The sequence below is a fragment of the Barbus barbus genome, assembly GCF_936440315.1.
Source record: "Barbus barbus genome assembly, chromosome: 1".
In the NCBI taxonomy this organism is placed as follows: domain Eukaryota; kingdom Metazoa; phylum Chordata; class Actinopteri; order Cypriniformes; family Cyprinidae; genus Barbus; species Barbus barbus.
The window spans coordinates 20395099-20423052 of NC_136729.1; the positions used below are offsets into that span (position 1 = coordinate 20395099).

The following is a 27954-nucleotide window of genomic DNA, read 5'->3' on the forward strand; positions in this document are numbered from 1 at the left end:
TTAGCTGAAGCGGACACGGCGAATCGAGCCAATGGTGCTGTTTTGAGCACCCCAGTCAGAGAAGTTGTTGTAGTCCTTCTTCTCCAGGGTGTAATGTGCTCCTCTGTAGTTAGGCTCCTGGTACGCCACCCAGCTGTGGTCAGAAGAGAGAGATGAGAAATGTGCACACAACACTGAATATATACACAGAACAGTATTTTAAAGGTGCTGTATGTCGGATTTTGACTCTACTAAAGCATAAAAATACCATAATATGTTTGCAGATATTTAAGAAGCATGCTAAGTTTACATACTTGTTTATCTGAAAAACAATGCTACAGTCAGTTATTCTCATTTGAAAATGTGCATTCCGGCCCGGAATGTCTGTGTGTATATGACTTTTCCAGGTTTTAAGTGCTATAATCAGGTCCCCAGTGCATCTACCAATCAAGGAAATGTGAAAAAGATTAACCCAGTAGCTTTGTTTTAGTAAGCCTTTTTCTGCACACTTCTTGCTCCCTTGGTGATGTGGCAAAGGGATCTCATTATAATATTACCGTCCATTAATCTGTAAGTTTCCACCCAAGGCGCTGTCATTTTGATTTCGCAAGTGAAAACGGTGTACAGTTCTAATGCCATGGTGAAAGTTTGAGCAAAACATGCTAACTGTTCTGTCTTTTGGCTGCACAGACGAGCACAGAACACTATTTAGTCCCAGCCTCTGAGACAGAGCAGTGGATTTATTGATTTATTTACTGTATGCTGCTGCCACACAGATCTAAAATAATCATGCGATTTATTTCCCAGCTCTTTACCTTCACAGACATAACTGACTGTTTTTGTAACTCGTGTGTGTTTTTAACATAAACTTGTGTGTGAATGAGAACTTAGTTTACTGCTGTGACAGCCGCTTTCTGTGCGCGTGCTTTGGATGTGTGCGCTCAGAAAACCGTATATCAGACGTTTCAATTAAAATGGTTTAATACGCATGATTTCAGCACGATAAACATGATCATCAGAACCAAAACAGATGTTTTTTTAGCAGGTATGTCCTGAAATGGAGCAGCTCTATTCTGGAGAGGGGGCGGGAGCTGCATCTCATTTGGATTTAAAGAAACAGGCTCGAAAATCAGAGTGTTTCTGCTTCCACTCAAAATAGGCATTTTCAAAATGATATAATACATTATCTGTGGGGTATTTTGAGCTGAAACTTCACAGACACATTATGGGGACACCAGAGACTTATATTACACATTGTAAAAAGGGGCATGATATGTCTCCTTTAACATAAGTGAATTTATACTCACGTTCCGCCCATTACTCTGATGGAGGACACTCTGTTAAGGCTGTAACGGCTCATCAGGTTGGGGATGTCATCATGGAGCTCTGTCTTCTTGCCTGAGAAACCTGCCCTCTCAAACAGCTGTGCACGGGGAGGGCTGTTATCCTAGACCATAAAACTATTTTTACTTTTCTGATTTTGGATCATACCATCACATGTTTCAATGGAACCAGTGCAAAGATTGATACTTATTATATTGCTTTTAATATTTTGATTTTTTTATGGAATGTCTCACTTGTTTCACAGCACGAACAGAGGTGATGTGGTCACCCTGAGCACACCACCTATCAGTGCAGTTGTACTCCCCCCTCTCAAACATGTCCCACAGGTACTGACGTCCACGGAAGTTCTCATGTTCATATGCCACCCATCTACACAAGTACACATCACAGTAAAAATGCAAAACATATCTGAATGGGCTTAAACTGGCAAAATGTACACGGAAAGGAAATGCAAAAATTATTTAATGTAGCTCTAACAATGTTTATTGAATAAAAATGTGGAGTAATCATTCATTTTACAGTTATAAATGTTAAAATAAGGTCTTGTGATACAAAACTATCATGTACTCACGCTCCACTCTCCACCTGGACAGAGTTGCATCTGTCGGAAAAGTTTTTTTCGCTCAATTTCTGACAGTCAGAGGTCAGGTCCAGTCGCCGACCTGCAAAGTTCCTCTGCTCGAAAAGGGTCACCTGGAAAACACACAAACTAATGTTAAAAAACCCCACTTGAACATGTACATTCATTTAAGTATTTAATAAGCCCAAAAGGATTAAAAGTATTTGGGAGAACATAGATACCCTGAACTAAAAACGTTTTCAGCTAATTTTCATGTTGTTTTAAAAACACCACTAACTACATGAGAAGAAATAAAAAGAGTAGCAAACAGCTGACAAATATTCCCAACTGATAAATTATTAATTCACTATGCAGGGATAAACTATAAGCTATTGCCATCAAAATAAACTCTTACCCTCCCACTGGACCCGTAGAAGGCACGTTGGAGCACAGACCCCAGCTTGCTAGGGAAAAAAGTCAAACACTCTGAGCACATTTCCAAAAATCAACAACCAAACAATGTCTAGACAATATGAAAGAAGCCAGCTCTTTGATTAAAAAGTCTTTTCTTTCCAAATATTTATGATATAACATTTAAATTAAAGTTCAATTTTATTTGTTCCATAACAAGGTAAATATATATTTGTGTAAATGTATGTGAAACAAATCTCTTTGCCAATTAAAGCACAGCAGTATGTTATTTCAGGGTTGTCTTAATGGTATGGTTGTGATCAGAACTATATATTCACACTCTTCCACAAAGTCACGGGTGTTGGTCTTTTATATGTCTTTTTCTGCAATGATTAATACAGTCCTCTTGGGAGGTGCAGATTTAAACTCAAAAATTTGGTGTCCAAATGCACCGCAAACATACCTGGTTTGTTTGGCTAGTCCGGGGACCTTAGTAAAGATGTTCATGTCAGCTCGTGGTGGCCACTAAGATGGTCCTTAAATACAGCAGGTACATAGAAACAGGGAGTGCTAGAATGCTCATACTCTTTCTGCTGCTCTCTCTGTAGTCGGTCTGTGTATTGATATGCTAAACACATACAGCATGCAATGTTTTGTAAAAGCCTTTAGCTATATGTGCATACAAAAACTCAAATGCACACATACAAAAGCTTAAACACACACACATTCATTGAACATGCAAGAGAACACATGAACACACGTTAAACCAACATACATTGAACAAATTCTCCTTCAACACGTACAGTAAAAGAGTGCTGTGTCAACACTTTGAAACAATTCAACATTCTTTTCAAAGCATGTTGTAGCTGTATTCACATTTGAACTGGGGCAGCAAGTCACAATGATAGACACAGATATAGAGAGATCAATCCAGCCATGAGTTTATATTATATTTATCTATAATTATTATTCTAGTTCAGTCAGAATTGGATTCTAGTAGTATTATTTTTGGATTCCAATAGTAATATTCTGAACTTTATAAAATAACATTACACATTATAAATTTATGACTAACTTATCCTCTAAAAGCTAAACAATCCATTATTATTTTATTTATTTTTGTGTTTTTGTTTTTGCTTAATTATTTAATATAACATCCATCCTTTAATTAAAAAAAAAAGAATGCCGAATTGATTCAGAAATGCTGGTTGAAATCTGAACATTTTTACCTTTTTTATGGCATAAACTTGTATTTCCCCCTTGGGGGCCAAAATGCAAATGTATCACCCACACCAACATCAGCTTTGCTTACAGAGTCAAATGTTCAATTCTATAAAACATGTTAGGAGCAGCACTTTTCCCCTCTCAGCCCATTGAATTTGAATAGTGGGTATTTGAGCCTGCGTGTGGCTCCTGAATGGAGCTCGGATCTACTAGATGCTTCACTACTGTTTTGTGCTCGCGGGCGCACAGGCACTGGGCAGCTTTGTAAGGGTGAATGAAGTTCAGAAGCTTAGGTGACCTTCTGGAACTTTGGAGTGGATTCCAGTCAAGACGAATGTGAGGCCTGGAGCAGGTATATGTCTATATGTGCTTGAGTGCAAATCTAGATTGAGGGAGAGTTTGAGAGAGAGGGTGAGAGCAGGGAGAGAGACATGAGACAGGACAAAACTGCTGGTTCCTGCAAACAGAAGGAAACATTTTAATTACCATCTCATCCTCTCTCCTTTCTGATAGAAACTTGCATCTTCTCTCTGCTGGATAAATACTTTTGAGATGTCTTTCATTTTGGCAGCTCTTGACAAACTGACTTACTTTTTGTCACTGATAGCCTTTTGTGTCCGTTTGTCTTATAGCTGGCTGAAATGAGAGATAATTCATCTGATTTGATCTGGGTTTGGAAATTTTGGGGGGCATTTTCGGCTGATTGCAAGTGGATTGTGACAGCTTTGTAGTTTGGGATGCATCATTGATATGCCTCAGCTTCAAATGCTTTGGAAGCTGACCGCTCTGAGTATGCTTTTTTTCTGAAATGAGGATAACTGACTTCAAATGTCTCTATATATACACCTATCTAAGGACTGGGGAATTCTTAAACAACTGAAAGGATGAAACATTTTCAAAGGTGTGCCTGGAAGTAAAACGAGTCTGTTTTAACCTGTGCAGGTGCTACTGGTGAAAAACAAACACTTATGAGAATAAGAGGATGCTACAACACAGTGTGCTGAGGATATGCCACTTTCTTCTGTTGGCACTGTGCATTTTTGCAAGTGAAGACTTTGACTGGACCAAGAATGAAATGGGATCATTTCAATATGGCACATTTCCTTCAGGTAAAGCCTTACTTATAACAACAAATAACACTTACAAATAACAGCAAATATAAGTGTGTTTTTAAGAGCAAGTATTAAAATATAAAGAACAATAGGTCCGGTAATATATCAAGTGATATATCATGCAAAATATGCAATATATGTTCTTTTGCATAATGGTCACAGCACAGTTACAATAAACTGTGATTAAAGCAAGTAAATATCCCTGTAAATAATAATCCTGTCTTACTTAAAAGAATAATTCACTCAAAAATTAAAATACTGTCATCTCACCCTCAAGTGGTTCCAAACCTGTATGAATTTCGTTATTCTGTTGAACACAGTATAAGATATTTTGAACAATGTCAGTAACATTTGGTATTATTTTACCAAAATTATTCGTTTTCAGGGTTCTATATAATGATTGCATATACAAACACATATTCACAAGAATTATACATACTGTTTTTATATAAATAGAGTGTGTATGCACACATTTTCAGGATTCTCTTGGGGCGCTGGCAGCTCAGCATATCAAACAGAAGGAGCATGGGATAAAGACGGAAAAGGAAAGAGCATCTGGGATGTGTTTTCTCACAAAAGAGGGAAAATTCACCTAAATGACACTGGTGACTCTTCATGTGAAGGCTATAATAAAATAAAGGTGCAATGATTTCCTGATCAGAAATATGCAATGATGTATGTAGATGATAATCTTTTAAATGTATGTTTTAGGATGATATTGCACTAATGAAAGACATGAAGCTGAACCACTATCTCTTTTCCATCTCCTGGCCAAGGATTCTGCCCAGCGGCACTAAGAGTAATTCAATTACTATGCCAAATAAAAAAATAAAAAAAGTTTTCTTGAAATGTTTCACAAGAGTCATTACCAAAAGTTTTTTTCTGATTGTTTTTTAGATGACTACATCAATCAGAAAGGGATAGAGCACTATGATAACTTAATTAATATGCTTCTGGAGAACAGAATCACGCCGATTGTGACACTGTACCACTGGGACTTACCTCAGGTAAAACAAAATCCCCACACAGACTAGACAATGTCTGCGTCTGAAATCACATACTATACATACTGTCTTGTAGCTTCTACATTTGGTGTGAAAATGACTTAATGACCATTAAAAAGTATGTTCTATATAGTATGAATATGGCTAGTGTGAATAAAATTTGGACATACTACATCCGCAATGTTGTCATTGTCATGTGACCTACCAATGTCAGTTGCTTCGCTCCTCTCCCGTGGCATCATAGAATATTAAAGCAGGGAATGTTTCTGAATTCTCTTTCAAAAAATATGTATGATAAGTATGTCAGAGTACACATATTTAAACAGCGTATACATCAGTTTTGATTTAACTTTTCAAATCATATCTGTGGTTTTTCTAGGTTCTGGAGGAGAAATATGGAGGTTGGCAAAATGCCAGTATGGTCAATTTCTTCAACGATTTTGCCAATCTGTGCTTTGAGAGATTTGGTAATCGAGTCAAATACTGGATCACCTTCAACAATCCTTGGGTAAGAATTTTAAAAGTAGTTATTGTCTGGTATTATCTGTTTTAAAGTCCACTTTTATATCCTTCCATATTTCCAGTCAGTTGCAGTGGAGGGTTATGAGACTGGAGAACATGCTCCTGGTCTGAAGATGAGGGGTACTGGTGCCTATAATGCTGCCCACAACATCATTAAGGTGATCAAAATCCACTGCAGTCCACTATAGTCTATAATAAATGATCAACAGAAATCATTTATATGCTAAGTTAGCAATGCAATGCTCTGATTATGAACAGCAGAGAAAAAAGCTAAATCTAAATAAAAACACCAAATATGCATGCATTTAGGGATAGCAAACTATTATGAAAATACTTTCAACTTTTAAAATCGACGTTTCAGATAAAAATTCAAATGCCATGAAATGAAGGTCATTTTTATCCTCTGCTGCACTGACAGGCTCATGCCAAGGTCTGGCACACATACGATGCCCAGTGGCGAAACAAACAGAAAGGTAGACAAATTTTAGATATTGAAATTAGCTTTAACCCTGTCAAGGCACAAAAGTCCAAACAGGTACAAGTGTTTCTGCCATTTTAGGTATGGTGGGCATCTCCCTGTCAGCTGACTGGGGAGAACCAGTGGACATCACCAATCAGCTTGATATAGAAGCCGCTGAAAGATATGTCCAGTTCTACTTGGGCTGGTTTGCCACACCACTCTTCCATGGAGACTATCCTCAAATAATGAAAGACTACATAGGCAAGCAAACCATAAATAAATGATAGGCTTATTTAGTTGGGGCTGATGATAATTTATAATTATTACATAAGTATATCTGTGTTTCATTTCTGCAGGTAGGAAGAGTGCCCAGCAGGGCCTAAGTAGCTCTCGCCTGCCTACTTTCAGCCCTCAAGAGAAAAGTTATGTCAGAGGGACTTGTGACTTCCTGGGCATCAGTCATTTCACTACGCGCTACATCACACAAAAGAACTTTCCTTCCAACCATGCAAACAGCTACTTCACTGACCGTGACCTGGCTGAGCTGGTAGACCCACAGTGGCCTGATCCTGGATCAGAGTGGCTCTACTCTGTGCCATGGGGCTTCCGGCGTCTGCTTAGCTTTGTAAAGGTACATTGACACATCTCTGTAAACAACTATGCAACAACTACTTGCAGCCTGTGGCCAGTTGTCTGACTAGAAATGGCACACTGGCCTTTTGTGACTCAAATCCTTTTATTCTTAGACACAGTATGGAGACCCCGTTATATACGTGACAGGAAATGGTGTATCAGAGAAGATGATGTGCACAGAACTGTGTGATGACTGGAGAATGCAGTACTTGAGGGATTACATCAATGAAATGCTCAAAGGTCAGAATCAATATAGAAATCTATGCCTTCTATTTTTAAATTCTCTTAACAGTGTAGGCCAGAACAAACCAATATATATATATATATATCAGTAAGATTTTAATGTTTTTTAAAGAAGTTTCTTCTGCTCATCAAGGCTGAATCTATTTGATCAAAAATACAAAAAAAAAATGTTATTTTCTGAAACATTATTGCAATTTAAAATAAAAGTTTTATATTTTCATATACTTTAAAATATAATTTATTTCTTTGATCAAAGCTGAATTTTCAGCATCATTACTCCAGTCTTCAGTGTCACATGATTCTTCAGAAATCATTCTAATATGCTGATTTATAATCAATGTTGGAAACCATTGTTTTTTTGTTTTTTGGATTCTCTGATTAATAAAAAGTTTAAAAGAACAGCATTTATTTAAAAAATAACTTTTGTCACAATATACAATGCTATTCAAAAGTTTGTGGTCAGTACATTTGTTCTTTCTTTATTTTTATTTTTTTAAAGAAATTAATACTTTTATTCAGGAGGGATGAAAAAGAATCATAGTAAAGACTTATATTGTTAGAAAAGATTTCTATTTTGCACAAATGCTGCTCTTTTTAACTTTGTATTCATCAAAGAAAAAAGTATCACATGTTCCAAAAAACAATATGATGCAGCACAACACTTTTTTAAATTACGGAAACTTGATTACAGACTGAGCATTATAAAAATTAAAAATGCTTTCTTTCAAACACAAGAGTTCTACAGAGCTCCAAATCATAATTCTCTTCATTCGTTGATAAATAAACTCTATACAACCACTCAGAGGAACCTTTTTGGGGTGTTTTTCATTCAGCGGTTAAAGATGGAGTGAATTTGAAAGGCTACACAGCTTGGTCGTTGCTTGACAAGTTTGAGTGGGACGAGGGCTACTCTGAAAGATTTGGCCTGTACTACGTGGACTTTGGCAGCAAAAATAAACCACGCTACCCAAAAGCATCAGTTCAGTACTACAAGCGCATCATCAGCTCGAACGGTTTCCCTAATCAGAGAGAGGTATGACTTCAATGAGTTTAGCATTAAATTGTATGCTAAATTAATTTTTTATTTCATCTTTTGAGTCAAAGAGTATAATAGTCTAAGCATTTTTTGGGCAATCTGTGAGATAAATAAATAGTTTGTCTTTATATTATGTCTCAGTTTGCATCTTATGCATTTAAGTTGGATAATGTTTACCACAGATTGAAAGCTGGAAAAGAAAGGCACTAGAAACATGCACCTCAAGTAACCAGCTCCTTGCGGCAGGTTAGTGTAACTGTTGCTGACTTCTCTCCCCACTGGGCGGCACAGCCAGCAGTGATCTAGCTGGGGCAAATAAAAGAAAATTCTGTCACAAATTACATTTTCTATTTATAACCAAGCACAATATATAGAGAGGGAAATTATATGGTAACTTTCTAACAGGAATTTTCTTTTGTTTGCCCTTTCAGCTAGAAGAAAATCCAAGGAAAATAAGGAACATGCAGATATGCCAAAGGTTTGGCCTGTGCATGATGAAGTTTAGGTACAGGGCTGAGGATGTCATATATGTTTTTTGTTCAGTTCTAGTGTTATTTTCAGATACATTCATGTTTTCACAATGTATTTTTTTATTAATTGTCACTGACTTGTTTTTCTCCAGATCCACTGATCAGCCACATGGAGATGGTCACAGAGATTGTCGTCCCCACCGTGTGCACTCTCTGCATTCTCCTCAGTGCAGTTTTTCTCATGTTTCTGCTTAGAACACGAATATAAAACAGACTGCTTCACATTTACACAACTATATTTTTCACATTGCATGTGTCCGTACATTTCTCGTTTTTATTGATTATTATTAATAACGATGACATGCCGAGACTTGTTTACATGTGAATTGATAATTGATCAAATGCAATGGTCCACGAATGTACATCTGTGTTCATGAATTGTTGGACCATACAAAGAACTCTCAACAAATTACTCTGAATATAAGTTGAGGTTTGGGTATTTGATTATGAGGTGAGAAAACTTAGATGGAAGTTTCTGAAACTTTCTGAAAGCAGTTATGTAACCCTATTAACAATGGCGTTTGTATATGTGGCAAACAAACAGACAATAAAATAAATACCATAATAAATGTGTTTGTGAAACCTTTTAAAATATTCAGTGGGACTGCAACCTACTAATACATAGCAGTATAAGACCCATGTGTATGCGATCTGTGCTTTCAATAAAGTTTGAAAACCTGCATTATACCTGTTTTGCTATTTTGATGTGTATATGCCTCCACAATAGGAGAGAAGATATTATTATTACATGACATTCTGGTTTAAATCACTCATTATTCATAATAGGGAAACATCAAACTGGATTGATCCTGTAGTGCAGTGGAGACTATTAAGCATGTACTTCTATATTGTACAGTATTTAATAAAGAAAGAGAACTGTTTAATTAAAAATGGAAAGCTCTAGGTAGGCTATAACCAATTTTAGTTTATCAAATCTATTAAATTGTGTTTCAGAACAGTCAAGAGTACAGAGAGAAGTAATCAATTAACGTTATCTCAAAATAACAGGATTGGAAGGTAGAATTTAACTAATTAATTAATTAATTAATTATTATTATTATTAGATGTGTCTACGTCGGTAAACTCGTTTTAACTCGGTTTAAACTTCGTCCGTTTTGTTTGTTGTGAAAGTATGTCTTCAGTTCTCCGCGCCGGTAGATGTCGCAGTTCTAGAGAGCAGCTGACGCGCGCCGCAGCAGACATGCGATTGGCTGAGGAAAAAGCCGCCGGCAGAAGCTGTGGCTGTGATCCGTGTTGAAGATCTCTTGCTGCGGTCGGTGTTGAAGTTTCGTCCTTTGACAGCACATATTCAGTAAGTTCGACAGACCGCACTGATATTCAGGTTATCACTGAAATTACATCGGTTGGGCTTGATATCTAGACATGGGCGAAACCGAGGGCGATGTCTGGCGCCAAAATGCTGTGACAGTAACAAACAGCTCTCCTCTAACGTTACGCGTAACGTTACAGTAATCTGTTCCGTTCAATGATTGTGTGCTAATATAAGGATTAGTTCTATGAAGTCTAGACATTAGTTCTATGAGCACTAGATTGAGTGTTCTTTTACTGCATGATAATAAAATGCATTAAGAATGATCACAAAATTCAAGATATGGGGGCAGAAAAGGCGTACATATAGCAATATTATTATATAATATTATTCTAATTGACTGATTAAATGTAACAATTTGATTCAAAAGATGCACACTTATAGAAAAATGACTTAAAATAAAGGTAAAATTGCCCATAAAAGGTAAAAATGAATATGAAGAATGAATTTGATTGTCTTCAGAATATGAAGAATATCAAAAACTGCAGCTGTCCACGGCAGACAGATATCAGCACAATAACACACTCGGCAAAATATTGTCTAATCGAAAAAAATCCAAAAATAAATATCGAGATATCATTTTTTTTCAATATCGCACACCCCTAGTACAAAGACATGAATATTTAATACTAAAAATGCTGAGGCAGTTTATGCTTGGCTTTCTGTTTGTAAACAACTTGCTGTTATATAACGTTACTGGAACCGCTTTACAGAAGCAATATTGTGGTGATGTACATAAAAATATTACTAATGCTAAATAATTTACTGATGGCATATAGTATTTATTTGAAACTGTATAAATACATTTAATTTAATTATTTAAAATAATAGTTTAATTATAATATAGTATGAAATGTTATATTATATTAATATTTGACCACAGACCCCCAGATAACCTAGACTTCAGAGGGTGATAATAACTGCTGTTTGTGTATTTGGTCACTTTAATAGTGTTGTAGATTTATTGTTAAACTGTAGGTTCATTACCATGTCATCCTGTTCAGAAACACACAAAAGAGAAAAAGCTGCCAATAATTTACTTGAACACCACTGAAAGTAGAATTAAATTGTATTTATGTTCTAGAATTGATCATATGCTCCTGACTCTCTGTCTGCAGGAACCGTGCACCATGCTCGATCCGTTAGAAAATGGCCTGTTTGACATACCAGATTATGAGCACATAGAGGATGAGCGATTCCCTCGTCTCCCTCCTCCATCATCGCCTGGTCAGGGAGACATTGAGGAGGATCCTTTTGGCAATGGAGAGGGTCTGTTTTTCATTCTTAATCATTTTAAAAAATTAGATCTAAAGGGAATAATGGTGCTCATATAAGTGCTCAGAATCTTTAGTAAGGGGATTTTTTTTTGTCCAATTGATGCTATAGCAATGTGAGCTGTTCCCACGCTACATAATCCCTCCTGTTCATACTGTCTTCTGTGGAGTTTATTCTCACATTAGGATGAAACCCAAATCTTTTTGTGTCTAGATGAGGAGGACGGAGAAGTGTCAAAACTAGCAGAAGTGCCAGTGGCAAAAAGACGAACAGTGAAGAGGCCTCGGCCTAAACTGGATGCAAACAGGTACTGAACCAGATGCCAGTTAATTTATAATTACTTCTGCATACATGAAGTGTATAATGTATAAAAAACTCAGCAACCTGATTTTTTTTTTTTGTAAAATGTAACTATATTATTACCCAGCTCTTTATATAGCTCTAATATACTATGTAGCATTTTTAAAACTTTATTGCTTGTATCATCACAAAATGTAAAATATATTACAAAATTAAGATGTTACTTTCATTAGCATCATGATTTTCTCTATTACTGCTTTAAAACTATTTATTATGAAAGGTGCTATAAATAAATATGACTTGACTTTAGTTTCTCTAGTGTTTACAGTTCATCTCTTCTCTCTTTTAGGTTGATTTCTGAGAAGGGTCTTCCAGCTTTGCGTACATTATTTGAAGATGTTAAGTTCAGAGGCAAAGGGCATGAGGTAATTGCTCATTTTTCACTTCATCCTCACCATTTGTGTGTGAAATATTGAAATACTCCTGAACTCAGGTGCGGTTATTGGTTATTCCAACATTTATGTATATGAGTCAATGTGATATGTGAATGCAGTTGTCATTGTGCACCCTCTTGGTTTATTTCTGATTCAGGCAGAGAATCTGAAGCTCCTCTTGCAGAAAATGGAGAACTGGGCCCATCGCCTATATCCTAAAATGCAGTTTGAGGAGTTCATTGATAAAGTGGAGAGTCTGGGCGGTAAAAAAGAAGTTCAGGTAAGATGTCAGGCACTAATGAAAAAGAACACTTTATTATGAGGCAAATTCAAGCTTAACTAGGGGCAGTTCACACAGGAAACTGTGTGAACTCTGTGCTATTTTTTCATGTAATTTTATTTTTTATGTCTGCTTTTTTTGTTTATATATTTGGAAAAAGTAATATTTTTGGCATTTATGCCTTTATTAATGTAGGACAGTAGAAGTGGGGACAGGAAGTGATAAGAGAGGGGAGGAAAAGGCCATGTGTGGTACTCGGGTCCTGTCCAACCCGTCTATTTTAAATGTTACTTGACATTATTGTCTAAGGCTGTTTTTTCTTGATGCCACCCCATGATTGCCATGTTTTTAATGTTAAATGTGTGCTTTAACATTAACAACTGTGCATGGGACTTAAAGCACATATAAATTCTGTTTAATCAACGCAAGAATGAATCCTGTTTGAATTCGATATTTAATCTAGGAAGCGTGGACCTCATTTAAAAACCCTCAATGTGTGATATTGTACATCCTTAATGGAAGTTGTCTGCATCCTTTGTTAATGCTTTACTTTGTTTCTCCATTAGACATGTCTGAAACGAATTCGATTGGACATGCCAATAACACACGAGGACTATGTTGGTAATGATACTTTAACTTTTGGCTGTCTTGCACAACATTTGAAAGTAGCAGGTATAAATTCATTGACTTTCTACTCTCCTTCAGAAGAGGCTGAGGTTCTAGTACCGGAAGAGTCTGATCCAGTTGGAGAAGAAGGTTTCCCTGAAGATCCGTTTGTCCATTCTACTCCTGTTCCAGCCTCTCTCACGGAGGAACAGCAGCGGCGCATAGAGCTCAACAAACGGCTGGCTCTGGAGAGGAGACTTGCGAAGCAGAAACAGTTAGGTGTGTGGAGTCATTAATGTCATCATCTTGTGGGTGTTTGTTTGGTGTGTTAAGATTAGAATGAAAGTTCTCTCATTTGCCTATATTGCCGTGCAAAGGCAAAAGACCGTAACTTCGATTTTGGTTGAAAATGAGTTATTGATATTTTTGGGACATTCAAGACATCCTTTATCATGTGCATAAGCATAACAGACGATTTCATTGTTTTTCCAAGAAAATAATGGGTCGCCTTAACCATAACTTCAAAAAGCCCCAGAGAAACCAAGGCAGAACACCATATAACACCAGTTACGGCTCTTTCACTTTGTTTGGAACGCTCAAATTGAGTTCTGCCTTTGTTTAACTGCGCGTCAAAATGAAGTTACGGTTACGGCTTGGAGTTATACGGTGTTCTGCCTTTGTTTTACTGTCCATTAAAGATTGCCGTGTTTTAATTATGGTGTAACTTGGATACTTTCATACATCTGATCTGTCAGATTATTAGGCAAACGAATTAGATTGCGATCTACCAAACAGCTCCATATAACAAAGCACTGTAAAGACTAGATACCAGCAAAACATAATCGTGAATAACCTTTAAAGATTTTTTTCCTTTATATAATGCAGATCATTGACCAGGCTGTTGCTTCTAGTTATACGTGTGTACACTAGAATGCCATAGCATGATCAATCATAAAATTAGTACTAACAGTTCGCAATTAAATCCTTATCCTACCTTGTAACCCGATTAAAATCAATCCATGGTGACAAACATCGCTGGAGATGTTTAATCCACAAGCATTCTGAGAATTCCTGCATGCTGACGTTCACATCAGTCCACAAGTCGTTCTTTTAGGTTTGGCTATTTTCATTCAAGTCAATATAAAAGCAATTACTCGATGTCTAGCATTCTTTTATGTTACTGAGCATAGCAAATAACTTGGCTGCAAAATGGTATCCACTCACGTTTAACTTTTAGTCTGCTTGTTACTTGTTCAAAAAAAACAATTAATACAGTCACATTTCTATATACAATAGCCTATATATGAGAGCCCGTGATCACTAGATTTTATACTGTATAAAAAGTGTTACTGTAACGATTTTGTAAATGGTGATCAGCAACCAAATATTGATAATGTGGAAGTTACTGTCTTTTCATTACTAAAACATCTAATTGTCAAATTTCCAGTGTCCTTCCTATAATTAATTTGGCTGGACAAATAAAAAACATTTTTCTCTGTTTCATACTCTAGCGAGTTACGGTCTTTTGCCTTTGTAGGGCAGTATGGTCCTGGAAAAAATCTGGGTCCACTGTTATGCATATAGATTCAGCTGCTCGAGTCTAATTTTTGTATCATTATTTGATCCCCTCCAGAATCCTCTCAGATTTCCATCCAGGCAGATGCAGATGAACCATCAACCAGTTCTTCAGGACAGTACCTCAGTCAAGAGAATCAGGGCACTTTCGAACAAAGCACCTCAGCCCAAACGCCACTCAAACAAAAGTCAGCTGCGCTTCAGAATTCCCCTTTATATGATAATGAGTGTGCTAGTCCAGTTCCAAATGGCATAGTTGATGATAGCAGCAATTGAACCAATCCTCCCCGTTTGTACCAAGAGGACTGTGACTAAATTGGGTGTTTTGGAAAGGGCAACTCCAAACAGATGGGCTTTTTCATGTTTTCCCTTGTAAAAATCTTCCCAGTGAAATGCAAACATCTTTTGCAGCTCGTTGGCATGTTTTGTAATGCCAACCCAGGGCTTGTTCACTACAATGATCTTATACACACATTAATCTAGTTCAGTTTCCTTGCATTTTGTCATATCTTTCATCCTCTGTGAGGATTTTGGTATATATTTGCTCAGATTAAAAACATTTCCCCGAATTTTTACAATAAACTCTGTGAACCTGAAAATAAAATCACCACTTGGCTTAAGTTTATTATAATGTCCAGCACACAATACTGCTAGACAAAGTGAGCTTTTGAGGTTGACCCATATCACCTACCTTTTTGTTTTTTTTGAAAATGATGTCAGTTTGTCATCACCTTGTAATGTTGCTGTCAGTTATGTTTATCCCTGTTATTTCAGTGTACATTTTTTATTTTCTGAATAAAAATGTTAATGTAGAAAACCATTTGTTTGTTGCAATTTGTGTAGACCTATATTTAGAATAGTGCTGTCAAACGATTAATCGCATCCAAAATAAGCTTTTTGTTATACGTTTGTACTGTATTTATTATGCATATATAAATACACATACAGTATATTTTTAGAAAATATTTACATGTATATATTTATTCATATAATTTATATACTAATATATTTAATATGTAAACATATTTTTCTTAATTATATACATGTGTCTGTAAATATACACAGTACACACACATTAAGTTAACAAAATCTTTTATTTTGGATGCGATTAATCGTTTTGACAGCACTGATTTTGAAGTATATGATTTACAATCAGCAGATTTTAAAACACTAGGCGTCATACACTAAACAACCAAAGATCACGCATACTGATACTGGTTTCTCTTAAATGTTTTTAATTTCCTTTGCCTCATTGAAATGAAAACTTTACACCACACTGGAAGATGATGCCTAGAGTGTATCTACCGTCCAAAAGCTGGTCTTCAAATATAAAGCCATTGACTTCACAGGAAACTAAGGCGAAGAACCTGACCAACTTTCCCTTTAGAATTCATGTATCGGACAACGCAAAGAAACCAGTGTTCATAAATCCTGAGTAAGTGGAACTCATTTTTGTCAGTTCACATCTGGACACTTCAATGGAAGTTCATGACAAATATTACAAAATCCCTAAAGCTTTCTAATCAATTGTAGAAATAGCAGTAAAGGGCTAAGAAGAAGCAGTGCAAGTCTGTTCCTCTGTATTTCTGATTTGACAGACGGACAGATCCAGCAGGGCAAGTTCACTGATCTCCTGTAACAGGACATAGAGGTTTGGTGTTTTGCTCTGTCTGAACTGCTTCTCCTCCCTGCTTAGTTTGGGCTTCCTCGCCCTCTCTTCCTCTGCCTGGAGGGAGGCTTCTTCTGCCCAGCGCACCACTTCCTGAACCAGCTCAGACCGACCACGACCAGCTGTATGTGACTCAGGTTGCACAGGGCAATGGGACTTGTTGCTGATAAGCTCCAGACACAAGCTGTCAGCATGGCAACGGGACGGTTCTACAGAGATACGAACCTGCGGAGGAATACAGGCACAAAAGGAAGAAGGAAAACATGATGTTAGAGGATGTAACAGACATATCTATGACAGTCCAAATAAAGGTGCCACAAACAAGGTGATTTTTGCTGTTTTCTGAGAATATACTTACTGTAACGTGGTCAAAGAGGTAAAATGTATGAGTTCCAGTGCTGGTGCAGGTGCTAATCCTGTCAGGGTATCTCTGCAATGTCCCAGCCTTCCACTCACACCTTCCATTTCCATCAATACTGACCACCTGACCCTCTCGATCCTTAAGATACACAGCTCCCTTCACACCATACCTGTGTGAATAGATACAGCAGTGTTACAGCAGCTTGAAATCAAACAGCATGTCCACATTATATGCATATTCATTGTATGAATATTCAGTAATGGCTGCTGAATATTCAACTTTCCACATGTATTAAAATAAATTATTTTAAATTTATATCTCATTATATTACTGTTTTAATGCATTTTTGATCAAATATCAGAGTATGCATAGTAGTGTACACTTGTCTTAATTTTTTGTGTGTAACATTTTCTTTGGTACAATCACTAAGCAATATTCCATAAGCAGGTCATTACTGTGGTACGAAGGCAAGAAAGCCATTAGCTCGGACAGCATAGATCACAGCATCAGCCACACAGCGCTCATCTGTGTTGGAGTCTTTGTCTCTGAAGTAGAGGCACTGGAAGAGCTCTGTGGACTGCTTCTGTGCGTGCTGTGCTGCCTGTCACACAAACAGAGAGTGCGGAAAGTGTTGAGGTAATTTCCCGAGAATTATATTACTGCAGTTTTACTACAATAAAGTACTGATACAAAAGCTAATGACCCCCACTTACTCTGTTTTTATTGTTGATATGTTGAGCTAGTTCCTCAAGTTCTTTGTTACTGGCCAAGGGTTTGCTTAGTGATCCTTCCTTCTCCAGCTGAATAGCAGCCATGAGCAGCCGGTGAACTAATACATCGGCATAGCGTCTGATTGGAGAGGTAAAGTGAGTGTATCGATCCAGAGCAAGACCTGAAAATGACATAAAAAGCAAGACCAAATGTAAGCTTTCATCTTTTTCTTAGTTCTAGCAAGCAAATTTACCAATATGCCTCTATGTCAATTAAGGTTTTAAAGGGATAGTTCACCCAAAATAGAAAATTTTGTCTTCATTTACTCACCCTCATGTCGTTCCAAGCCTATACAAGTTTCTTTCTTATGTTGAACATAAAAGAAGATATTTTGAAGAATGCTGGTAAAGTTGATGGTCCCCATTTACTTTTATAGTATTTCTTTCCCTACTGTGGAAGTCAATGGGGACGAATAACTGTTTGGGTCTTCAAAATATCTTCTTGTGCCTCTCAAGATAAGAAGAAATTTATACAGGTTTGGAACGATATGAGCGTGAGTAAATGACGACGAAATTAAAATTTTTGGTGAACTATTCCTTTAAAGCATGGTAGAATGTTTATTCATACTGCTACTACAATGAGCAACCAGCTACTCTGCTTAAATGAACAATGAGATTACATATGATCTGTAATTTTGACAAAATTAAAAACATGTACCGTAGTGATAGTACTGTTCTTCTGGGCAGGCTCCTGTAGAGAAGTAAAGGGCATTAGACATTGCCTGGGTGGCCATCATTCTCAATAACTTGTTCACCAGGGGGTCCTGAGGATCCACAGCTTGTTCCAGAGAATCAGCAAGAGCTCTGTTTGACCTAGATGCAGCAATGCAGACACGTAAATCTACATGAATGTATGCAATCTATTTCTCACCATATTGATTACATTATTATTCTATTCTATTTATTTATTTGGCTATATCTTTATTTAGATATGTAATACTGTTCAAATGTTTGGAGTCCGTAAGATAAAAAAAAATACTTTTATTCAGCAAGAATTATTTAAATTAATCGAAAGCAACAGTAAAGGCATTTAAATTTTTACAAAATATGTTTTCTTTTCTTTTTTTAAAGCATCAGGTTTTCAAAAAAATATTAAGCAGAACAACTGTTTTCAACACTGATAATAAAGGTTTCTTGAACACCAAATAAGCATATTAGAATGATTTCTGAAGGACCAAGTGACACTGAAGATTGAAGTTATGGCTGCTGAAAACTCAGACAGTTATTTTACAATATTACAGTTTGTACTCTATTTTTGATCAAATACATACAGCCTTGGTGATTTACTTCAAGAAAATAATTTTTACCTTGTATCAATACTAAAGCCACGGGCCTTGGCACAGTCGATGAGGTGATTAAAGAACTCCTGTTTGGGTGGTGGGTGATGACGCAGAAGAGCTTGATGTGGAAAGCTCTCCTGTATCTTGCGTGCCACCCAGTGGTTGGCATAGATCATACACTCTGCCACAGTCTCATGAACTTCCAGAGGCTGTTTGGGCACAAGGGCTGTAATGTTCTTCTCCTCATCCAGCTGAGCCCTCACCTCCACCCCCTCCAACTCCAGAGCACCACCCTTATTCCTCTGTGCACGGAGGTGTCTGGCCACCCTAGTCAGGGTCTTTAAGGCTTGCAAGAGTTCAGCCAGTTTCTGGTCTCGCTGTGAACCCTTGAGCTGGCTTAGCTCAGGTACTTCAAGCTCCTCGCCATTCAGCAAACTCTGGGCCAGCTCATAGTGAAGCTGATAGGAGGAGCGGATAAGAGTGCGACCGTACCAAACCGTACACGCATCCAGAGTCTCAGCATCCAGCTCCCACAGCACACTCATGGCATATCTGGAACATATCACAAAGTGATTCCCTGTTATTTTCTATTAAAGAATACAGAGAGAAAATCCACAGATTCCAGCAGCATATTAGGTCAAGTCTCAAAAAGCAGGGATAGGTTTGTGTGTTACTCACCGGTCCACTCCTCCTAGGAGGGAGCACAGATCAGCACTCAGCACTGCTGGCAGCATGTCATACCTGCGGTCAGCCAAGTAGGAAGTGGTTGCCCTGGGTTTAGAAAAGAAAGATGCAACTTATTTAATGTATACTTTAGTTACTGTAGTATTTACAAATGCACATTCATCACAGAAATTTGATGATAAACAAACTACCATTCAAACGTTTGGGGTCAGTAAAGGCCCGTTCACACCAAGAACAATAACTAACGATAACGATAACTATAAAGTTTTAATATTTCTAATTCAAATTCTATGAAAATAGGGAAGTCCACACAAGAACTACAATGACACAGAGGAAAGATATCAATTCAATTTCTTTCTGAACAATTTTCTTCCAGCTGATTAATGACGAAGACATAGTCAGCCAATCAGAACCCATCCGACTTGAGCTCGAGCATTTAAAGCAGCTGACACCAGAAACTGCAGCATGCATTTATAATAAACAAAATATTATCATTCTTGGTGTAAATAAGTCTTACCATTTTTTTTACATTGATACTTTTATTAAGCAAGGACACAATTTGATAAAAAAGTGACAGTAAAAACATTTATAATGTTACAAAAGATTCATTTTTCAAATAAACGTTGTTCTTTTGAACTTTCTATTCCCAAAAATGTCCTAAAAAAGTATCACGATTTCCACAAAAATATCAAGCAGAATAAAAATCAGAAAACTGGAGTAATGGCTGAAAATTCAGCTTTGCCATCCCAAAAATAAAATGACATTTTCAAATGTATTAAAACACAAAATAATTACTTTACATTGTAATAACATTTCACAATATTTCTTGTTTTTCCTGTATTACTGATTAAATAAGCAGTCTTAGTGAACATAAGAGATAACTTTCAAAAACTTGAAATTTTGAAACCCTGAAATTTTGAACTTTAGTGTATGAACAATCATTATTCTTCATTAGTAAGTGTACAAAATATAATATTAAACTATTATATAAACACATCATGATAAATACACTCAACAATAATATACTCTTATTAATCTACCACTATATTTTGATAACTGGTAAATTTCCATACCTTGACCGTGCCTCTAGATCTGTAAGAGAGTCCTCCCTGACAAAGTAAGTGACATCGGCAATATGGACACCCAGCTCTAACCGCTTCCCCCCAGGCAGAGTCCGCACAGACAAGGTATCATCCACATCCTCACAGCCCTTGGGATCGATACTGAAAACCAGGTGTGTGTCTCTCAGGTCCCGTCGAGAGGACACTTCACTGCTGTCCATCTGCCACTGGTTCTCCTCAGTGTTAACTGGCATCTCTCGCAACTAAAGAAACATTCAAATACACCATGTACCTTATTAAAGGCTTTACTATTTATGATTCACTCTTTTGTTAAGGCAAAAATCACAGTACAGACATTTGAAATTATTTAAAATCATATGCAGACATTATGACCCCACCTGTGCCTCTGAGAATGGTGGAACATGAATGCAGTTCTCCAACAGGATGGTCTGAATCTCAGTCTCCAGCTCGCCTGCTTTCCCCAGCACCCTCACACAGTGGCCACTGGGGTAAACAGAAGTACTTTCCCACGAATCCAGACGCACAATCACTCTTTGATCCTACACATAGAAGAAATATTAAAGATTTAATATTTTAATTAAGCATCTCATGCTCACCAAAGGCTGCATTTATTTGAACAAAAATACAGTTAAACAAGAGTAATATTATGAAATATGATGAACTGTTTTGTATTTTAGTGTTTTTTAAAATGCAATTTATCATATGATAATATAATAAACCATTAACAACAGTTGTGTTACATTTTGAGGAATATGTGATACATTTTTTCACTGATGAATAAAAAGTTCAAAAGAAATGCATTCATTTAAAAAATATTTTGCTAAATTATATCTCCACCTGCAAAGCCTCAGCCTGCTGTGTGCTGATCCGGATTTTAGGGATGCGGTAGTCCCATGGAATAACCAGAATCTTCTTTGAATTTCGACTCTGTGACTGCACCTCCTCAAGAGGAGGAAAAGTCACAACGTAGTCTCTCCAGTTCCTCTGCAGAATACCCACAACCCTGCCTACAGGAAAGAGAGGAGAGAGTCAAAAAAACAACTTATACAACGATCCATCAACAGCGAGGTCCAAAAATCTAACTTTGGAAATGTTGTTTTTGAACCTGAAAGTTATCTGAAATTGTATTGAATTTTCTCAATACAACTTTCACTCAAACACATAATACCATTTGTAAGTAACAATAAAAACGGTAACACTTTCTATGAAGCCCGTATTTATAATACATTACAAAGGTATTCTTAAGGCATTATAATGAATGCATAATGCATTATAAATAACTTTATAATATGTTGTATCATCTCATGAATATTCATAAGAACAGTTTTAATGTATTATAATAGTTACTTATTTGTGGTTATAGCTTTTAAGAGTATGATGATTTATAACACAGTGAACACGATCCATCAGCTTAAATTACAATGGATTATATTTCTCATATTTATAATGTATTATAAGTCTCATATCTTGCCATGTTACTTATGTTACTTAAAGCAGACAAATACCACTTATAAGTAATAATAATTACAATATATATTTTTTTCTCAAACAGCCATGAGATCAGATATCAGATCAGATGAATGTGTAATATGACACATTCGCTTTGAACTTTTTTTTTATATATATAATATCAGTTGGATTATTTTGATGGCACTCTTTAGACCAGTGGTTCCCAACCTGGGGGTCGCAACCCCCACTAGGGGTCGCTAAAGATTTACAAGGTGTCGCCAAGCTCACTCTAGTTTGACCACAAAATGAAAATCCCGACAGTTAGTGCCTACCGTTTAATATTCTGTATTATCATTAAAACCATTTGTTTACCAGGATTATAAAAACTCACCTAAATACTGTCCAACATTAAGCAAAGGTAGTAACAATCTCACACAGTCGCAGCATGCAGCGTAGGTTTCGTTTTGTGAAAATATGGCGGAAAGCAGTGAAAGGTTTTAGAGGGAAATTATATGAATTAAAATATGAATGAATTAGGGGTGTGCAATATGACGATTTTTGATCGTGGACGATAAAAATCACTCCACGATCTGCTTTTGAAGAAATATGGTAGTATCGTGCTACAGCGCACATCGTCAAATACAGCTCTGTCGCCTCCATCTCTATTTACTGTACAACACGACATTCAACAGTAGAGTTACTCTGACAGGACACTGATCGCAAAAGTACATTATTTGCATACAAGGTTAAATGTTTCATTCGCGCGCTGGTCTGGTAGAAGAACGCGCATTGAAATCTTTTGCGCTAATACTGTCAAAACACACAAGGTTTACATATAGACTCAGTTGGTTATGTCTAACATGAAAGTAAACCATTGAGAGAAAAATGGATACGTGTCTGTAGATGCGTGCAGGTCTTAAAGGGACAGTACTGAACATGCTGCCACTGTCATTAAAGGGATAGTTCACCTTATAATTTCTGTCATTATTTACTCTCTCACATGTTGTCCCAAACCTCTATTAATCTATTGTGCTGAAACCAAAATAAGATATTTTGAAGAATGAGGGTAACAAAACAGTTGCTGGTCTACATTGAATTTGATAGCAGGAAAGAAAAATCCTATGGAAGTCACTGAGGACCAGCAACTGTTTGGTTTTCCACCTTCTTCAAAATAGCATCTATGTTCAGCAGAAGAAATAAACTAATTCAGGTTTAAAACAACTTTTGAGTAAATGATGGTATAAAAATAAAACATTATGACAGAATTGACAGACAGATGACAGAATATTTATTTTTGGGGGAACTATTCATTTAACATTAACAAAACAACAAAACGCAAAGAGAAAAATCACTCACTATTCTTGACTGAAAAACTTTAATACAGTTGCTTTTATTTTTATATTTGTTCATTCAATTTCATTGAATGCTCTGCTAAATACACCTATTGTACCTGAAAATAAAGCACTGTTTGTTTTATTTGTATATTATGTGTATTTGTAATGTGTATCTTTGTTCTTATTTTTTAATAAGACAAAAGATTTTTATCTTCGCCCACTTTGGCCTGTTTCCCGTTATTGTTCAAATCAACGCAAAAATCAGACCAAATTTGTTGTAAATTTTAACCGGTTGATAAAAATGTTCTAAAAATTTGATAAAATAATATAATCACCTATAATCATTCATAATTTTGACTCATCTCTTTTCTTATAAATGGTTTTAAGTATAAAATGTTTTTTTTTATATATGTCATACATGCTATGGGGGTCGGTGAAAAAACTGTATGTTAAAATAGGGGTCCCCTGAAAAAAAGGTTGGGAACCACTGCTTTAGACAGCTGTTGATAAGTAACTCTGCAACTACATGTCAACTAGCACTCATGAGAGTATTAGTAGTGTGTCTGCTGAATATACTGTATGCTAACACTTTATTTTGATGGTTCCTCAACAGACAAACTGAGTATAGGATACTTTGCAAGTATGTGAACATTCTACCTACTTTACCTAAGTCTACTAATACAATTAGTTTTATATAAACATTCATGCACTCAAGAGATGTAGTAAGGTACTGTGCAGATCTTAAATAAACAATATCAAGCTATGATATAGCCCATTATAAATGAAGTAGATTTAGGTGTTCATTGTGTGTTATAAATAATCATACTCTTAAAAGTTATAACCACAAATATTTTAAGTACTATAATGTATTATAATGGTTGTTATGATTATTCATGAGATTTTATAACTCATTATAAGGGTTTTTATAATGCATTCATTATAATGCCTTAAGAATACCCTTATAATGTATTATAAATACAGGCTTCATAAAAAGTGTTACCATAAAAACATTTTCACCAGTGGTTCTCAGACTTTTGGACACCAGCGTATGTGGAAATACATTCAACTGTCTGCATGTGTATCAGTCAATCTTCACATTCTACTCAGAATGTTCTAGACCAATTGTAATCATCACATACTCATGATTACCTGTGGGCATAGGCTGACTCTGTGTTTCCTCCAGTGGCTGCTCCTCCCCTTGACCCTCTGTTAATGTCATAGTCCTGCCTTTCCACTCATTACGGGGCAACAGCTCTATGACAACCACGTCTCCATGCACCGCCCGGTTACGATGCTTTGCTCCATTGATCAGCACATCACTATTTAGCTCTAAAAACAAGTGATCATACAGGCAGGATCAAAGGTAAAAGACCATAATACCGTCAGCATCAATAAGAGCCTTTGTAATAAATAACATTTTAAGGACTGATACAAGTATGTTGGTAACAACCTGTATTTTTGCTGGCTGAACCCTCATAACGGACAAAAGCCTCATTCTGAGCTCGATGTTTGTTCACACTGAGGATGCCCTTTAAGGGAAAGGAGTGGGTTGGAATGTAGTTTCCATAAACTACTACCAAAGAAAGAGATCTGGTTTAAATAACAGGAGTGAGAGGCACTTACCTGAATGTACCTGCCAGATTTTATACCAGCCTCCAGCACCTCTGCAGGCAGGTGTTCAGCGTACACTTTCTCTACTCCCTCACTCTCTCGCTCTTGCAGAGTCTGAGCAATGGAGTTGTACAGATCATGGACTCCCTGCAGGTCTGGCCAGAAACTTAACAGGTACTCCTACAATAGAGTTCACTGGTTTTACCAATGGTGGTCTCATATATTGCACTCATTTAGTCACATTTGTGAAATGCAAAACAGTAATCTCAGTTCTTGACTTTTTTTTTTTTTTTACAAGTTAAACATATGTATGGATAAAGTATAATCAGCCTGTCACTTTCACAAAATAAACCCTGAAAGATTGATCATACATTTTCTTAAATGAATAAATGAACATGAAAAATAGATTATTGAAACTAAATATTTTTTATGTGGAAAAAAAAAAAAAAACCCACATCGGTTCTACAATTTAGTGGTTATTAAACATATCTGACTCCAAAAAGATACTGACAATTAAACATCACAGATTTCACAGGACATAAAATAAAAAAAAGTATACCTGAGTTGAGATGACATACACGCCACTGTTTAAGGCACTGAATTCTGAAATAGCATCATTATCTTCTGTAATCATGACCACCGGCTGGAGTCCAGCTAGATGATTATAGTACCAAACTGCTGCATTGTACACATTTCTGGAACAGAATGTACATAGGGATTTTTTTTCTGCAGCTCAGGTCAATGAAGTGTCTATGTGCTCACTTTTCAAAAAGGTTGAATTTGCTTTACTTGCTTTTAAAAATAAATAAATTACACTTGCACACTTCTATTGTATATTGAAACTCAAAGTGCATGACATTCTTTACACTTGAGGTTGATTCAAAAAGAATACTTTATTATACTATAGCCAGTGTTTTCAAAGTGTGGGGCGCACCTATCTCAGGGCTTGCACTTATTTGTATTATAAATGCTTTAAATAAATATATATTTTTTCCTTGCATGGTTTTTGTTGTTGCACTATATACATACATTTTGAACTATGAAAATGAAAAATCATTTTTTATACTATTGATAATTTGTACAAAATTAGAGTGTGGGGAGGAGCCATTGTGTATGTTGTGCCAAAAGAGAGGCCCACTGTCTATGACTTTGAAAAGGCCTGCTCTATAGTCTATTAATACTCTCAATAAGCTTTTCTCAAAGTAAACAAAGAGAGCATAATACTCTATAGTCAGGACTCGCCTTGTATGCCATTTGTCCTGAGACTCGCCCTTGTCTCTGGGGCAGTAGCAGTATTGCTGAAACTCATTGGCAAACAGCACACAATCATGTCGAGGATCCTTCAGTAAAGCACGCAGTCTGTTATAGTGCCTGTACAAGACAAAACAAAATGCAACTATGAAAGTAACCTGTACTTAAAACTTACCCTTCCAAATTTCCTTAGGGAATTTTCCTATTTTATTGACACAGACTGCTAGTATTTACAATACTTGGTTTAGTTAATAATAAGTAAATTAAAATCTGATGTCAAAAATGATATTTGAGGGGTTGACCTGCGTCCACGGGTGTGCTGAACAGTCTGGTAGGCTGTCTGGGTCAACACGATCCCCTGCAGCTCCCCGAACTCCAGGATCTCCAGGAAATCCCGAACCACTCCCACATCGGGAACCACATAGTGGGTCACATCTCCAGACAGCACTTTGCCATCTATTGAAGCGCAAATTGTCAATATTATATTGCAAAGCATTATTATCTTTTTAGCTAAATTCGGAAAACACGATAAAATAACACCTCACACACAAAAACAATATTTGCAAGATGAACTACCAAACTACCAAGATTTACTGTCTAATGTTTTAGTGACAATAAATAATTTTGTTAGGTAGCTCACCCTGCAATTAATATTTTTTTTTTTTTTTTTTACCCTGCAATTAATGTTTGCATTGAATTCACTCAGGTAAATCACTGATCATTAACAGTTTAGTAAGGTGAATAAAGGGTTAAGTAGAACAACCTGTAAACTTGCGTTTGTTCCATTACTGAACACACACGCACACACACGTTGGTTTTTGTGGTTTATGGGGACTCTCCATAGGCGTAATGGTTTTTATACTGAACAAACTGTGTGTGCTATTGCCCTACACCAACCCTACACCTAAACTTAGCCCTCACAGGAGACTTTGTGCATTTTTAGATTTTCAAAAAAACACCATTTAGTATGTTTTTTAAACCTTTTGAATTACGGGGACATAGGCAGTGTCCTCATAAACCACCTTCATATTGTAATACCTCTGTCATACCCATGTCATTATACAAATTTGTGTCCTCATAAACCACATAAACATGCACATATACATACTATAATAAGCCAAATAACAAAGATTTCTGCGTCGTAAGTTAACAATTCGTAAAGCTATAGTTCACATTAGAATTTAAAGACCACGTAATTTAAGATTGCCTGTTGTTAGCTACCTAGCTCTGTTGGTATACCGATCCATTCACTATAATAAAAATGAATAATAATAATAATAAACACGCATTTCATGTGATTTTTGTTGTTTTGGCTCGTGTTCTCCCTACCGTTATGACAGTCCGCTTGACAGAGGGCGCTTCCACAAGGCAGCTGTTCCCTCACATAGTGCTCCCGAACAACGCGGACCTTTCTACCCTTTGAGCTGTTCAAATATAACACTTTCTCGGTTTTAATCATGACCGGACCTTCCGCTATAAACTACTATTCATAACATTCAACAACTGCCGGGGTTCCTCCAGTCTTCTTTGCCATGTTTATCAAAATGTGTTTGTTATGTTTGAAAGGAATCAGCGCCATCTACAGGACTGGACAAGCTCACACACA

The 27954-nt window shown here is 36.5% G+C and overlaps 4 protein-coding genes across 4 annotated transcripts; 2 read left to right on the top strand and 2 right to left on the bottom strand.

The window, feature by feature from the left end:
- On the bottom strand, positions 1–2800 carry crybgx (crystallin beta gamma X; the record flags this gene model as incomplete). The annotated part of the gene is made up of 6 exons (XM_079424639.1): positions 1–133; positions 1287–1426; positions 1557–1692; positions 1895–2016; positions 2298–2346; positions 2757–2800. The coding sequence occupies 6 exons, from the start codon at positions 2798–2800 to the stop codon at positions 1–3; spliced, it is 624 nt and encodes a 207-aa protein (XP_079280765.1).
- Positions 2801–4490: 1690 nt separating this feature from the next.
- On the top strand, positions 4491–9265 carry lctla (lactase-like a; the record flags this gene model as incomplete). The annotated part of the gene is made up of 13 exons (XM_079420992.1): positions 4491–4626; positions 5109–5269; positions 5341–5428; positions 5527–5636; positions 6013–6141; positions 6218–6313; positions 6574–6628; positions 6715–6876; positions 6972–7246; positions 7362–7488; positions 8325–8524; positions 8710–8773; positions 9150–9265. Exons 1-13 carry the CDS (start codon positions 4500–4502, stop codon positions 9263–9265), a joined length of 1710 nt encoding a protein of 569 aa, XP_079277118.1. The 5' UTR covers positions 4491–4499.
- Positions 9266–10252: 987 nt separating this feature from the next.
- Positions 10253–15676, top strand: LOC306872874 (TIMELESS-interacting protein-like). The gene is made up of 8 exons (XM_079421765.1): positions 10253–10369; positions 11506–11656; positions 11876–11969; positions 12312–12387; positions 12554–12676; positions 13243–13297; positions 13382–13561; positions 14916–15676. Exons 2-8 carry the CDS (start codon positions 11518–11520, stop codon positions 15131–15133), a joined length of 885 nt encoding a protein of 294 aa, XP_079277891.1. The 5' UTR covers positions 10253–10369; positions 11506–11517; the 3' UTR covers positions 15134–15676.
- Positions 15677–15934: 258 nt separating this feature from the next.
- On the bottom strand, positions 15935–27903 carry LOC306881380 (DIS3-like exonuclease 1). The gene is made up of 17 exons (XM_079435464.1): positions 27678–27903; positions 26651–26804; positions 26340–26468; positions 25657–25792; positions 25110–25277; positions 24937–25015; positions 24636–24815; positions 21541–21710; positions 21081–21242; positions 20695–20945; positions 19616–19708; positions 18965–19489; positions 18316–18470; positions 17601–17779; positions 17343–17488; positions 16885–17056; positions 15935–16751 (listed from the first exon to the last, which is right to left on the bottom strand). The coding sequence occupies exons 1-17, from the start codon at positions 27805–27807 to the stop codon at positions 16407–16409; spliced, it is 3174 nt and encodes a 1057-aa protein (XP_079291590.1). The 5' UTR covers positions 27808–27903; the 3' UTR covers positions 15935–16406.
- Positions 27904–27954: the final 51 nt, after the last annotated feature.